General features: G+C 35.3%; 1 protein-coding gene across 2 annotated transcripts in view; it reads right to left on the minus strand.

The window, feature by feature from the left end:
* Positions 1–15688, minus strand: part of ammecr1 (AMMECR nuclear protein 1) — a 165628-nt gene that overhangs the window by 43329 nt on the left and 106611 nt on the right. For both annotated transcript variants that reach the window (XM_028816100.2, XM_028816099.2), the window contains one exon: positions 13818–13932. In XM_028816100.2, coding sequence (XP_028671933.1) covers positions 13818–13932 — 115 coding nt within the window. The remainder of the gene's footprint in view (positions 1–13817; positions 13933–15688) is intronic.

Here is a 15688-nt window from a genome sequence, read left to right on the forward strand (position 1 = left end):
GGTATGGCAAGGTTAGCAGCAATCTCTGCGCTTTTCTTTCCTTTCTCCATTCTGGCATTGCAACAGATACAAGAAAGATAATCCTCTTTTCTGTCTTTCCGCATTGTACTTAAAATGCTTGTCAAAAGTATAAAAATATAAAAAAGTACCAATTTTAACATTTTTAAAATGACTTTAGTACTTATTGTTCATGGTATCGATCCTACAAAATGCATTTCAAATGCACTTCTGGTTTGCTATGGCTACAGCTCCAGCCCTGTTTCTACTCACAGGTTTAGCAGAAAGGCTGACAAAGAGGGCAGCTGGAGTGTCGTTTGGAATTACTTCTGCTGTGAGGCAAATGGGGAAGGAAAACCACAAGATAGCATGCAAGCCTGTATGCAAGATTTGCTGCAGCACAATACCAACTAAAGGGCCTACTAAAATCAAATTAGCCAAACACTCAAATGTAGTGACAGTTGAAGCCAACATGGGGGCCTAGGTGGCAGCCAATATCACCTAATGGGTTGACTCTGTATAAATGACCATCACTCAAGTCAATTTACAAAGAATTTTGGGAGGTGTCTTATTTCTAAATTATGGACAAAAATAACAAGTATAAACCTATAAATGTTTATAAATGTTTGCATGTAAAGTAGGGATATGACATTTAATATAAAAAAAAAAGATAAAAGGTGTTTTTTGTAGTCAATTACGCATTTAACATATTAGAAAACAGATCTGCAATTATTTCTAATCTGCTGGCTAGTTTATTCTGTGATATTCATTCAGGGGCAACAATCTTTAGCACTTTTTAATGGTTGCCACGAAGTGTAATGTTGTAGCACTTTACTTGCTTTTATTGTATTACACATACTTTTAAAATTTAAGCCACTATAACTTTTCAGTACTCAATTGCATAATTGCAGTGGGACAATACCTTTGTGTGCTTTATAAGTTTTTAGCTGTGCTTCAGAGCGTGTATGTAGCAAGTACATCTCATGGAAGAATGTTGATATGCGTCTTTCTTGCAAAAAAATGTGGAAATTACAAAGACACTGTAGTTTATTTACACATAAATGAAAATTATGCAAACCCTTTAAACGTGTCCATCTGTTTATGTGTTACATTTCCAAACAATTGTTTACAAAAGGTAGCATTAATGCTCTTTTTACTTGAATGTTAAAAATATTAAAACAAATTTTGAATTAAGTATATTGTTTTAAAATACTTATTCAATTAACATTTAATGACAATTGTAACATTTCATTGCACTACCTCAGTAACAGCATTTGTTTTCATCAATGTAAAACAAAAAAAAAAAAAAAAAAAAAAGATTGCACTACTAGTAGTATTTGCATTTAATGCATAATTTACCATTATGTTTTCATAAATTTAAAGATTTTAATGCATACAGAATTGCAATTCTTTTAAAAAACATTTTTCATTGAGTTGCAAAATATACTTTATTAGGTATCGAAAAGAGTATCAAATGTCAATACTTAGTATTGTACCTTACGTGTGAGTGCTCATTGGTGGTCAGCAATCATACACACAAGAGTCTGTCTCCTGTGTCTTAAGACAAAATAATAAAACCTTTGGGATGCAGACAGGTCTGAGCGAGTCACTGGGGATGTCAAACTACATGAATGGTGGTCCAAGGAGTGCACTGTGACTGCCCCCTGACTGGCTATGATTAAGTAAATGAAGGCTATGACTGGAAATAGCTTGGAAAGATGTGTGAGTGTAATGGTGGCTTAAGTTATTCATACAATCGTTAATTAATGACATCTCTACTAACTAGAATGAATGCCTCAGAACTCGCCTGTAGAGTTCCCTCCCTCAGTCGGCCCATCTGCTAGTGCTGGAAACCACTGCCAGAGAAAGTAAAATCCATAGACCTATTAGCCTCTTAACAGTGTAACCCTCATGAGTAAAAGCTCACAAACAAACACATAAAAAAGATATTGTGTAAAATGGTCAGGGATTGTCTTCTTCTTTGCCTTTAGAAAGCTTAGAAGTATGAGAAGACAACATTTTTGAGGAAAACAGTTTAAAAGTATGGCTATATACCTTAAGTGTTTTCTTAAGCTTTAATTCTTATAGTACTATATACACACATTTACAGACACTTAAAGTACATTATTTAAAAAGCAAATAAAACACAGTATTGGGGCCTTTTTGTTCCATTGGTCAAAAGCCAAGGAGGAAGTGTTAGCTTCCCAACATAATCCGTTCACTGGTTATAGCATTTGTAAATATTACTGCTGGAGCTACATTAATATGAAACAAATGCAAATACTGTATAGGCTGCACTCGGTATTCATTCTCTTTCATGTTTATTTCATGGCAATATCAGTTCTCTCTTTATGCAAAAACATGCTCTTTTGCTTGTTACGGGCCAGGACTCCTGCAATTTGGTAAACTATTTGAGCATAAACATCAAATCTATATTGTAGTGACTTGTGCATTTATTATAATGCTAATGCATATTGAGTATTTTAATGTGTCTTGGTAAAAATAAATCATTTACGGATTCCACTTTACTATGTTCCACTATTCATTGTGATCTTACTTGAGCAAATACTTGGGTAAATAATACACCATTCACTATTATAATAAAACTTGCTTTTTTGGTACTATAGTTGTTTATCAACAGGGTTATGTCTTTACAGTAAGGTGGCACAGAACTCCCTATGTCAACCTTCACTCTCTGTTTTACTCATCTTTAATTGAAAAAATTGTAAAACAAACAAATAAATAAGGAGGTGGTGATTAGTTGGGCCCTGTTTGGTAGCTGTGCAATTTAACAAATACATTGAGTGTATTAAGTGATAGCTACAAATTCTCAGGTGTCCTGAGCTTTTTCAGGCTTTACAATTATCTATATAATGTCATGAGAACATGACAGTTCTCATTATTCTTTATTCCAAATACGAATGACTGCTTTTGAGTTGTTTTTTTTTTTTAAATCTGTTTTCGGCAGTCTGTGCTGGGCATTCTGTTGTGCTGCTGTCCGGTTAAAGTACACTGTAACTATGTTTAGTGTTTAAAAGGATGAAAGATACTAATGACTAACATGATACCTACTAAATCAAGTTTTCAAGACTGCTGCATCATACCTGGATATTAATAAATAACTCTGCCTCATTTAAGTACTACAGAATGCCGAGGTGGTGTGGTTAATTTCTTCCAGCATCAGTGCTACAGTTTGTTGCGCTCTCCTCCCTGGTCATATGACCACAGCATGCACTGTCAGATTGACCACTGACTTTAGCCATTATATAACCATCAGACTTTTTTCTATTCTAATTTGTCTTTTGTCATTTGTAAAGCAAACTAAGCTACACTTTTGAATAAAAATGTGTATATACTATGAATAAATGTGGTTGTTGATTCAAATGTAACCCATCTGAGTAAAATAGTAAGTACATTACATTTTGTCTCTAACTACGTACCAATGTTCAATAACTACAAGATACATTTATTTCTTCATAAATGTGTAAACTAGATTTCTTTCCTACACAGAGGGGTGAACTAAAAAGCATAACAGTAATCTCAAAATATAAAAAGGGGCAACAACAATAATTAGTACTGCTAAAACTTCAACAATGTCTTCCATATCCACAGCTTAGGATTGATGTAATTATTATACAATTAACACCTTTGTTAGTTACGGAAAACACCGGAAGGCAGGACACCAGTCTTTCTCTGTACATAAGTATCAGCAAAAACAAAAATAAAGAAGATGTTAACATTATTTTTTGCCACTATAGTAATCCCTCGCTATATCGCGCTTCGACTTTCGCGGCTTCCTTTTCTATAGTGGATTTTATATGTAAGCATATCTAAATATATAACGCGGATTTTTCGCTGCTTCGCGGGTTTCTGCGGACAATGGGTCTTTTTACTTCTGGTACTTGTTTCCTCAGTTGGTTTGCCCTGTTGATTTCATACAAGAGATGCTATTGGCGGATGGCTGAGAAGCTACCCAATCAGAGCACGCAGTTAAGTTCCTGTGTGCTACTGATTGGCTCAGCGACGGAGTGCTGCATTAACCAGGAAGTCTAATCTCACTCATTCAGCATTAACATGCTCCTGCTACTGCTTCAGGGGCCGTGTCCAAGCGCCAACAGAAGATGCAAATGATTGCAGAAAAGGTAAAAGTTTTGGATATGTTGAAGGAAGGGAACAGCTACACCGCTGCAGGACACCATTACAGCATCAATGAGTCCACGATTCTTTTTATTTAAAAAGGAGGAAAAGCATATAAGATCTATGGCCGCAGTGTCCTTTAACCAGGGCGCAAAACAAGTTGCAAGTGGACATGATACGGCAGTAGTCTGGATGGAATCTGCTTTAGGGATTTGGATTGAACAGTGCTGGAAGAAGAACAACGGCGGTGCTAAACAGTTGCCTGAAGAGGCTCCTTTAGAAGAGGTGTAACGCTATCCTTTGTTGTGCAGTAAAATTAAACTCATCGTTATCGGACAAGTCGTCGTGTCATTGTTGGTGAGTAACCATAATTAATTATCTACGTACAGTACTTATTACATGTACATAGTTTAGTGTCACTGTACACACATTTTATTGTATACAATTTTTCTTGCATTGTACGTATTTATTCCTGGTGGCCTGTCTGTCTTAATGGCTGTAACATATGTGATATCAGAGATGCTCGATATCTTTAAAATAATATTTAGGTTTTACTGTATGTAAACTGTGTTTACATACATAATTTCAACGAATCTTACCTAACATCTAAGAGAATACAAAGGGTTTATGCTGTATAATTGTGCGGGAAATGTTTATAATAGTGTGGGAGAGTTTATAAGGGCTTAAAATATATAAAAATAACCATATGAACATATGGTTTCTACTTCGCGGATTTTCACCTTTCACGGGGGGTTCTGGAATGCAACCCCCGCAATGGAGGAGGGATTACTGTAATATGTTCCTGTTCCATTACTCACATCACAAGGCTTTTATATTAATAACTACTGTAATATCTTGTTGGGCATTAACTACATTGGCACTGTGAAGTGTCACACTTGAGGACTGTGATGTGCAACAGATTTTTTTCCTGTTTTTATTTCTGGTTAGCTCAGTTCCTTTTGAGATATACAGGTGCTGGTCATAAAATCAGAATATCATGACAAAGTTGATTTATTTCAGTAATTCCATTCAAAAAGTGAAACTTGTATATTAGATTCATTCATTACACACAGACTGATGTATTTCAAATGTTTATTTCTTTTAATGTTGATGATTATAACTGACACACAGATCAAACTAAAAGAAAACAGTATGCTAGGAGAAAAACCTCTGCATAAATAAAAGTTTGACATCTATATATATAAAAATGGAATGGGTGGGTCGTCGGGTGGGCCTTTTTTTCATTCCGTCGTTTTTTCGACGTTTTGAAAATGTAGAATGATTATTTGATTTTTTTGTTTTTATTTGATCGTGTCTATGTAGCCGCCGTCGTAATAAAGTATCACTAAAATCGTCATTTATCGTAATTTATTTTTGACGTATAACGTCGCCGTCGTCAAGGTCAGTGATACCAGTGCAAAAAATCTGCTTACGGTTGAAAGACACGCCCTCCTCACTGGACAGTTAAAAACACCAATCAAACTAACGATGACATCAAGTATTACCCAATCAAAAGTAGGAAAGGAGGCATCTTCATAAAATGCGTGTGGGATGATTTGCATGAGACGCTGCTTTAAAAAAAAAATGATAAAAAAAAATACGGGATAAATCCCGTCCAGTATTGATTCAAAACGGGACGCGCAATTTCATTCTCAAACGCGGCACGATTCCGTATTTTAAAGGACGGGTGGCAACCCTACAGTGCCAGGTAACCACCCATACAATCACATTGTGATTCAGACTAGGAATGCAATGAATGTAATTACCCCGATCTACATACAAGGCGAAAGTCTTGCAACATTCAAAGATGATGGTTTGGGATAAGTACACCATACAACATAAAAGAGCTTATGAAGCCTTGAACCGAAAAAAGCAACATCTCAGAGATCGTAAAAAAAAAATAGGAGCTAATGTCGTTTTACTCGCTGTAGATTTTAGTCAAACATTACCAGTTATTTCACGAGGGAGACCAGCACATCAACTCAACGCGTGTTTAAAATCCATGCTTCTCCCACGCTTGGTTATATGTCGCGTGTTCTCGGGTAGGTGCACCAAAAAATGTATACATTTAAGCATGTAATGGGCAAACAAAAAATGAGGTATACCCGAAGGCACAGCAGTAGTACTTAATGTAACTTTACTTCTTAAATGTTAATGTTTTACTGTTTAATAATTTATACGCTTCTTATATGTTGTTCAAATTCTTTTATCAAAATACCACTGACAGCGCAATGCACGATAACATCGAGTGAATACACCATACGCATCCGCCCACGGCTGCCCTGCTGTGCGCAGATAGGACTTGATTGTACAATAAAATAAAATAAAGATAAAAAGACTAAAACAATCATCACCCATAAAGCGGATAGTAGACGTGACGTACTATATGTGTACCACATTTCAAGTGTATAGGTGCAACGGTTTGCGAGCTACAGGTCATTTAAAATCCTGGACAGAGACACAAATTGCCACGGTAGCAAATTACAGAAGAAGATTTTACTGTTTAATAATTTATATTTATATGAAATGTGCTTCTTATATATTACTTCATATTCTCATATGATAATGATGTTAATGTTTATATTGATTTCTGTGTTATTAAAACTGCATGTATGTGTGTATATATATATATATATATATATATATATATATATATATATATATATACTAGCAAAATACCCGCGCTTCGCAGCGGAGAAGTAGTGTGTTAAAGAGGTTATGAAAAAAAAAAGGAAACATTTTAAAAATAACGTAACATGATTGTCAATGAAAGCCCGTTTCACTCAGTAAGTCTTATGTGTGTGTTTATGTATGTGTGTGTATATATATGTACATGTGTATATGTAGATATGTATATATATGTATATGTATATAAATGTTTATGTGTGTGTGTATATTATATATATATATATATATATATATATATATATATATATATATATATATATATATATAAAAAGACAGCAACAGTTATAACAATGACAACACAATTACATTGACAATCATGTTACGTTATTTTTAAAATGTTTCCTTTTTTTTTCATAACCTCTTTAACACACTACTTCTCCGCTGCGAAGCGCGGGTATTTTGCTATATATATATACGAGCTGTATATACCCTGGCCTTGCCCGGGGCAGAAGTAACCTAATCGGTCAAACACTTACATATATACCAAAGTAAACCTAATCGGTCAAACAGCTTCATATATACAGAAGCGAACCTAATTGGTCAAACAGTTATGCATGTGCAGAATGATTTTACAAACATTATGTGTGTTAACAATCATTAAAAAGAAAAGATTGAGGAACTGTTCTTCTATATGTGATGAAGCCACTAAGACGACAGATTTTTTTCAGGACCCAGCTGTTTCATAACTAAACTACTGCCACCCCAAAGTAATGCCTAATAGTGGTTTTTGGGGTAGCTGTGGAATAAAAAGGGTGTTTTTTAGTCAGTAAGAATCTGACAGTACCCTTCAGTACGGGCTGAAGGGTGCCTATGTAAGGTTTTACATCCTTCCCGTATGGAAAAAAAAACATACTAAACTTTTTTTTCATCATTACAGATAATCTCAGTCAAATCGAAGTACGCATTCTCAATTTATTTTTATCTAATTTTTACTTTTTCACAAAGCCATCCCATGCCAATTTGTATGAATAAACTTTTGCTAGAGAGTTAGCAAAAGTTTATTCATGCACATATTTTAATACGGATAATCTATCTCTAATCAAGGTTCTCATTTTCATTCTAATTTAAAATAATAATAGATACTCATTTTTTTCTTCTGTTTTAGAAAAACCAATCTATGCCACCTACGTCTTCGTCAAGTCAGCTTCATCCAGCTTCATTACATATAGAAGAAGAGTTCCTCAATCTTTTCTTTTTAATGATTGTTAACACGCATAATCTTTGTAAAATTATTCTGCACATGCATAACTGTTTGACCAATTAGGTTCGCTTCTGTATATATGAAGCTGTTTCATCGATTAGGTTTGCTTTTGTATTTATGTAACTGTTTGACCAATTAGGTTTGCTTATGTATATAGATTAGCTGTTTGTCCGATTAGGTTCGCTTCTGTATATATGAAGCTGTTTATCCGATTAGGTTCGCTTTTTTTATATATGTAACTGTTTGACCGATTAGGTTTACTTTGGTATATATGTAAGTGTTTGACCGATTAGGTTACTTCTGCCCCGGGCAACGCCGGGTATATACAGCTCGTATTTAATAAAAGTAATGGCTGTTTTGAAATTTATGATTGAATCACTGTTGATTAATATCAGGGGTCTCCAATTGTTTAGGCTATCTTTAAACAAAAAACAGAAGTTTCAGAACTTACAGTATGTGTCAGACTACTACAATTATTTTAACAGTCTTACAGTGTAAGGTATTTACAGGGTGGAGGAATACTGTTGTCAGAGTTAATCATTATTCTCCTTATGCCACATGAAAATGTCAAGACAGTTACAAATTTTTATGCTAGCCTCCTTGTTCTTCCAAAAGGCTGTTAAACAAGTTTAAGTGTTTAATCTGTTACTCACTATAACCAGCAGACTAGGCTGACGTGTTCTTTATTAACATGATTATCTGGCAAGCTAGCCAATGCAGAGAGTGATAGATATGCACTTGGCACAGTACAGCATAGATATAAATAAAGCCATCTTTAAGAAAAATCCTTGCAGCATGTCCTGCAAGAGAGAATATTGTTATATGTCATTTATCTATGAATAGTTTACATTGTGCTTTTTATATCTAATATTGAGTGTTTCCACTCTTTCTACCATCTATTGTATGTTTATTTTCCTTAAAATAAAACTTCTAGAACGTGATTAAAAAAAAAAAAAAAAAAAAAAACAACAAGATGAAGGGGCAGAATATTTGCTTATTTGTCTGAGCCACACCCTAAATTCACAAAGACAATCCAGAATAGTCCAAATTTAACTAAAAGAAATGTATTTGCTGGTCAAGAATCCTGTCTTTAATTGAAAAGTTTGTCCTTGTGTGAATGTGTTTCCGCCATATGAACTGCTCTGATTTTCCAATTTAATATATAACAATATTTTAGTCAACAATGCAAACGTTGTGGGCATACAACTGAATAACTTGATGTGTGGATTATGTCACACAAATAACACTGGATTTTTTTTTTTTTATAAACATTTGTATATTGTTGGCTGTTATCCAGCATTGACATCAACAGACCCCCATTCTATTGTTATCTATGTTCTCCACGACAACATGAGATTAAAATTTTTTCTTGGCCACCACTACCAATGACCTGGAATGATATTAAAATATTGAAAAATATACTGTATATTTTTTATTTAATACAAGAAAAGCTTCTCTCCACCTCAAACACTTCTTACTTATACATAACTTTTTTCAATGTTGTTTGACAATCACTCTCTCAAAAAAAAAAAAAAAAAAAAAAAAAAACAGCAGCCTTGAAATTTTCTGAATAATTATTTACCAGTAATCAAAAAGGCATTTATAAATTACTTTTATAAATAACAGATGAAAATAGAATGTTTTTGAGTCACCTATATTAATAAAACTTTATGATGGACTGGTGTTATGTCCAAGCCCGTTTCCTGCCTAGATAGGCTCCAACAACAATCCCAAATTAGTCAGCTTCAGAATATTATAGAAAAAGTATAACTGAACACATTTTTTGCATGTTAATTGCAGGGAAACTGTTTGCAGTTGTGCCCATTATCAAATGTTCTGTGTATATAATTAGATTCATTATATTTCTTTGCTGAATCATAGCAAAATAACAGACCAGCTGCTACTCTCAGCCAGTGCTTACTTGGTTCTATACACAGATAGGGATGTAAATGTGGACTGCTTAAGAAACAACTGAAACTTAAAGCTGTGTCATACCAAGTGGTGAATCAAAACACAAATCATCCCTATAAAACCACACCTGAGATTTCATGAAAAGCAGCTGTGTGCATTTTTAAATGTACACTTAGAGGTGGACATAGCAATGCTAAAAATACACAAATTGAACTGTACCTGACAGATAGAATAACTTGGTGGATAAGGCTCTGAACTATACACCATGAATTTCTGCACGTATAAAAAGACCGTGAGATTTAGTCATTTTTTTTTTATTTTACCCAATCCTTACTTTAATTGTTTTTCTATAGTGATTAAACACACTACTATTTCATAGTCTCTATTATGGCAATCAAATAATTCACAAAATGTTTAGGAACTCCTTACAGAAATTTAACAAGTATAACTTCAGTTTAATTAGTAACTGTGGTGATCTGTGTGTATTAAAGTCCTTTGCTAGAACACTGCATAATCAGACAACAATTGTACAGAATAATTGTTCAATTACTGTATTATGTCTTGATATTCATAGTGATAGAAATACAAACAAATCTGAACGTAGATGTTGCACATTAATGCTTATTATAATCTTAAAACTTCAAAGTCAGAAACTTGCTTACAAATTTATAATTTATCACAGAATTCACTTACACGGCAGCTTTTTTTTTTTATGTTTTTACTCCATTAGGCGTATCTAAATAGTCTGAATTACCAAAAAAGTACACACAGGCATAAACTATGATAAATGACAAAAAGACATAGCTGCTTCACTCATACCTACATTTCTAACCACTGAACTAACCAAAGGCCCTTAACCTGAAAATTGCTCCAGGATGCTGTAGAATGACTGACCATGCATTCTGACCCTCAAAAGGTCATGCAAAAAGACAATTTCCCCTCGGGGATTTAGCGTATCAAATAAAAAATAAATAGATAAATACAAAATAAGTCCAGAAAATTTTAACAAAGCTTAATTAAGGGAAGAACCAATAATAGTTGTTTTCAGGCAAGTTATCTGTTCAGATAACAACAGGAGCTGGCTGGAATGAACACCTCCAACAAGTGTGACTCTACATCTAGATTATCTGCCAGGGTGTACAATATTCACGCATGTTGTAAATATGGGCAGACTAACAAAAAGTTTAAATGTCCCTTTTTGGTGTAACACCGAGTTAATGCTCATTCAGAGCACAGGGTTCTAGCAGTTACAGCTTACAGCTTAAAATAGTAACAGGAACAGAAAGTTTGGATAAAAGCGGAATACTTTATGGTGAAGTCTAAGATTAAAACATTGCTGTAGTAATTTAATCTATAAATATTGGTGATGCATTAAGGCTTAAAAGAAAAAGCCCATGTACATTATTAGCATGTACATTTTTCCTGAAAGGCAGCCATCCTAACACTGAATATTGAATATGTGTGTACATACTGTATCTTCCACTCCATACTTCAAGAGAATTTGGCAAAGTAGAAAACTGTTCTGTGGCCAGACAAATCAAAATTTGAAATTCTTTTTTGAAAACATGTAAACCATGTACACCGGTGTAAGGAGGAGAGGGACCATCCGGGTTGTTATCCACTGTGGCAGGCGGCCGGGATGACCCTGCACTCTAGCACTATATAAATGTAATGAATTATTATTATTATTATATTCAGGGGGAGCAGCCCTGGGTGGTGCAATACCTCCCCCTGGATGCTAGATGACCGCCAGGGCGTGCTGCAGCTGGGACTCCTGAGCCCGTATGGGCAGCATATTCACCATACCCGGAAGTGCAGCCAGAACTCAGCAATCAAGCACTTGGAGCACTTCCGGGTGAACTATAAAAGGGGCCAGCAGCCACCACTCCGGGAGACAGAATGAGGAGGAGGAGGTTGCCTGGGAGGAGTGGTGGAGGAAGAAAGGAATTAGTGTGGTTTTTATGTTGCTGTTTTTGGGACTGTGCTGTGGCTGCATTGGTGCCTATGGAATTGGCAATTTGCACATTTGGAAAGGCACCATCAATGCTGAAAGGTATATACAGGTTTTAGAGCAACATACACACATCGACGTCTTTTTCAGGGGTGGCCTTGCTTATTTCAGGAGGACAATGCTAAACCACATGCTGCATCTTTACAGCACGGTTTCGTAGTAGAAGAGTCCGGGTGCTGATGAACTAGCCTGCCTGCAGTCCAGGTTTTTCACCGATTGTAAACATTTGGTGCATCATGAAATGAAAAATAAGACAAAGATCATTCAGGACTGTTGAGCAACAGGAATCCAATGAATTTGTCGATTGTGATGGAGAATGGGATATAGCCACTGGTTCTTATAAACATCCCAAAACATGGAACAAGTTAAATGTGGATAAGTACAAATTACTAACACAAACAAATGTTCCTAGAATGTGAAAAATGTAACTGAGAATCTATTGTGTTAAAAACACAAGCTTCTACCAAGTACATGTTTTAATACTTGCAGAGAAAAGGCACATGTGCACATGCCCACCACAGCCTAGTTATTCTGGTCCCTATTCATTTCATCACTAAACTGGCTAACAATCTCTCACCCCTTCACCACCTAACAGCTAATGTGTAGTGAGTGGAATGGCACAAAATGGCTGCTGTCACATCATTCAGTGAGAAAAGTAGTGAGAAAAGCATGTGAAGAGTTCCCTCTGAGTGGACAGGGCAGAAGTGCAGTTGGAACACTACCCCTAAACACTGCAGTATTATGCAATCAAAGTGTATCAACTTCTACATTTAGGAATTCAAAATGTATGCAAGAAAGAGCACTCCAAAGTATGGCCTTACTCAAATGCAAAAACATGTTTCCATAATGACAATTACAACAAAACTGCAGAAGAGCCCTTAACAGCAATACTGATATGGTTTCTTTTTCATATAACACAAGCTGCAGGAATGTTCAGTGAAGGCTTGAAAATATGCATAATGAATACTATATGCATGTAAACATGCCTGTCTACTCTAATGTGGAAAACTCATTTTGCTTACTTGAAGAAAAAAGTTTAATGTTCAAGGAATTAAGTAATAATCAATGTGATGAAGAATTATGAACTGTCTTTCTGTTGGAAATGCTGCTCAGTGCACTAAAAACTTGGAAGCAGTACACAACAGAAATAAGACTAATGAATGTAACAAATATACACTTCAGCACATTCTAAAATTCCCTTTTTTTCCATTTCTTTCAATTCAAGTTGCTGGACCAGTTTTTGTTAACTCTTGATTTTCTTCTATAATAAATAATCATGGTTTTAAATTTTGAACAAATAACTATAAACATACAATGCATTGACTTATTTTGCTCACTTTTTGATAATGTGTTTAGTGGCAGGGCTTTCTCTTAAATGCACTCTGATAATTCAACTTTTTTCCAGTTTTCCTCCACAATTACAAAGCCTATTTGGTAGAACTGGTGAATGTAAATGTATCCAGGAAGATCAAGTGTTAAGAGTTGCTTCCTGCCTGGTCCCCAATGTTGCCAGAATAATACCATCTCTCCAGGACCACCAACTACAAGGATACATCTTTGGAGACTAAACTTTTTTTTTTTTTTTTTTAGCCATCTTAAACTGGAACCCACAAAGAATTTGCCACTACATCTCTAACCCTTTCACAAAACAAAACTGCCATAGTGTTGAGCTTAAAATCACAATGTTGGAGTTTCAAAACATAACTACTGAATTGCACATTTACCCTGTACAGGTCACTTAAACAGCCTGTATTCTACCATTAACATTGTCATTTGGTTTAAGTGATGTTGATTATAAAGCAAAATTAAAATCATTATCACATAACATATTTACATGGTTTTGATACAAGGCAGAAAATTACTTTTTCTTACCTCCCAGTCTAGATAATCAACGACATCTTCAAAGTTGGTGAGAAGAGACACTGAGCAGAAAAGCCGCGGCAACTCATCCCTCGTCATCGGAGGAAAGCGGCTGTCTTTAAGGGCACTGCAGAAACAAAAGTCTTCTTTTAATATACAACAGAAAACTCAATAGATTTAAATAAATATTAGTATCTTGTAAAGGGAAAAAGTTTGTTAAAACACCACATCCCATTCCTCAGTGAAAGCACTATTTATCTCTATTTCACTGGGATGCTAGCATGATTTTGATATGTTGAAGAGGCATTAAGGTGCTATATTCCTATGTGTAACATGTCCCTGTAGTTAATGTTGCTGCATTAGGTGTCTCTGTAGTTAATGTTGCAAATCCTAGCACAACCATCAAATGTATGAAATTTGGACATTCTTCTCATGTCATGTCAACATTGTCTTGTTCTTGGTACACAATTTTTCTCCCACACTCCAAAAATAGGTTGGATATACTGCTTGGGGACACCAGACTGTTGTTGTACTAGTGAAGATTTGTGTATGAGTGACTGTGCCCTATTATGCACTAACACCCAAACCATGGTGATGCCCAGTGGGGCCAGGACAGGCTTTCAGGACTATACTATCCTATACTAGAATAAGTAGAAAATGATTGAATGAATGCTGTAACATTTTTGTTGGAAGACAATTTTAGTGATGTGATGCAGCAAAATAATTTATTGCTATTAATGTTAAGGTATTGGTAACAATTAAAAATAAAAACCTCTTTGAAGCAACCTGACACGTGTTACTAACATACAAACTCTTCGGCTTCTGTCTAGTCCAGGCACTGACTGGACCGAAGCATAGGTATGAAGTAAAAGACACATTTAGCAAAGTGATGAAAGAGCTCAAGGTAACAAAAAGGTTTAAAACACTAATAGGCAAAATGAATAACAGTGATCCAAAGACTGAAATTTTGAATTCTAAGCTATGGGCCAGTTAACTATTTGATGAAATTAGGGAGTAATACCAGGCAATACAAATTAAAAGGCATAGCTAAAATGAAAACGACAACCATTTCATTTTATAACATTAAGGGAAAAACAAGCTACACAGCATAAGGCTGTCAAGAAACACTGATGATATCAGTAAATTATTGTAACACATCATTCCCCTTTCAAACCAATCAGGGTTGCCTATCCCAGCAGCAGTGGGCTCAAGTAACGAAACAGGTCCAGACAGAAGGCCATTGATCACCCCACTCGCACAAGGGACAATTTGGAATCCTGTTCATTATCTAGAATTTTATATCTTTGGAGATATGGGAGAAAAACTACACTGACATGCAACAGTTGGGCACAAGATTTTAATCCACAACATTAGGTTCAGCACTGTTAAGACTCAATAAAGTATTGGCAAATTGAAAATACTGGTTGAGACGGTCCAAATCCTAAATGGTCACACAAGGCCCAGAACTTGTATTTCAAAGGAAAAAAAGGCGAAGACATTTTGCAGCCCACATTAGAGCAAACATACTAACTCAAAAGGATTCAAGCTTTGAATCAGGATGCTGTAAGCCTGTGTAATGCAGCCAGCGGACAAACAGAGACATGAAGTATGAAGAAAACACAGTATGAAAGTTATGTAGGGGCAAACAAGTGCAAGGTAAATTACAGCATGAGCCGGAAGGAAGCTGTAGCTCAGAGACATTCAGCCATTTCAAAAGACCTCTATAACCCCCGCTGCCAGAAACCTTTGAGAATGATTAAAGAGATTCCAAAAGGACAGTTGTTTAGGTATTCATTGGTGATCTTTTATATAGGTTGAGCTCATATTACAATATGAAGCTATCTGACAATTACTGCATCTCCAAAAGTATATATGAGAACCTA

Source organism: Erpetoichthys calabaricus, chromosome 12, assembly GCF_900747795.2.
Source record: "Erpetoichthys calabaricus chromosome 12, fErpCal1.3, whole genome shotgun sequence".
NCBI classification, from domain to species: domain Eukaryota; kingdom Metazoa; phylum Chordata; class Cladistia; order Polypteriformes; family Polypteridae; genus Erpetoichthys; species Erpetoichthys calabaricus.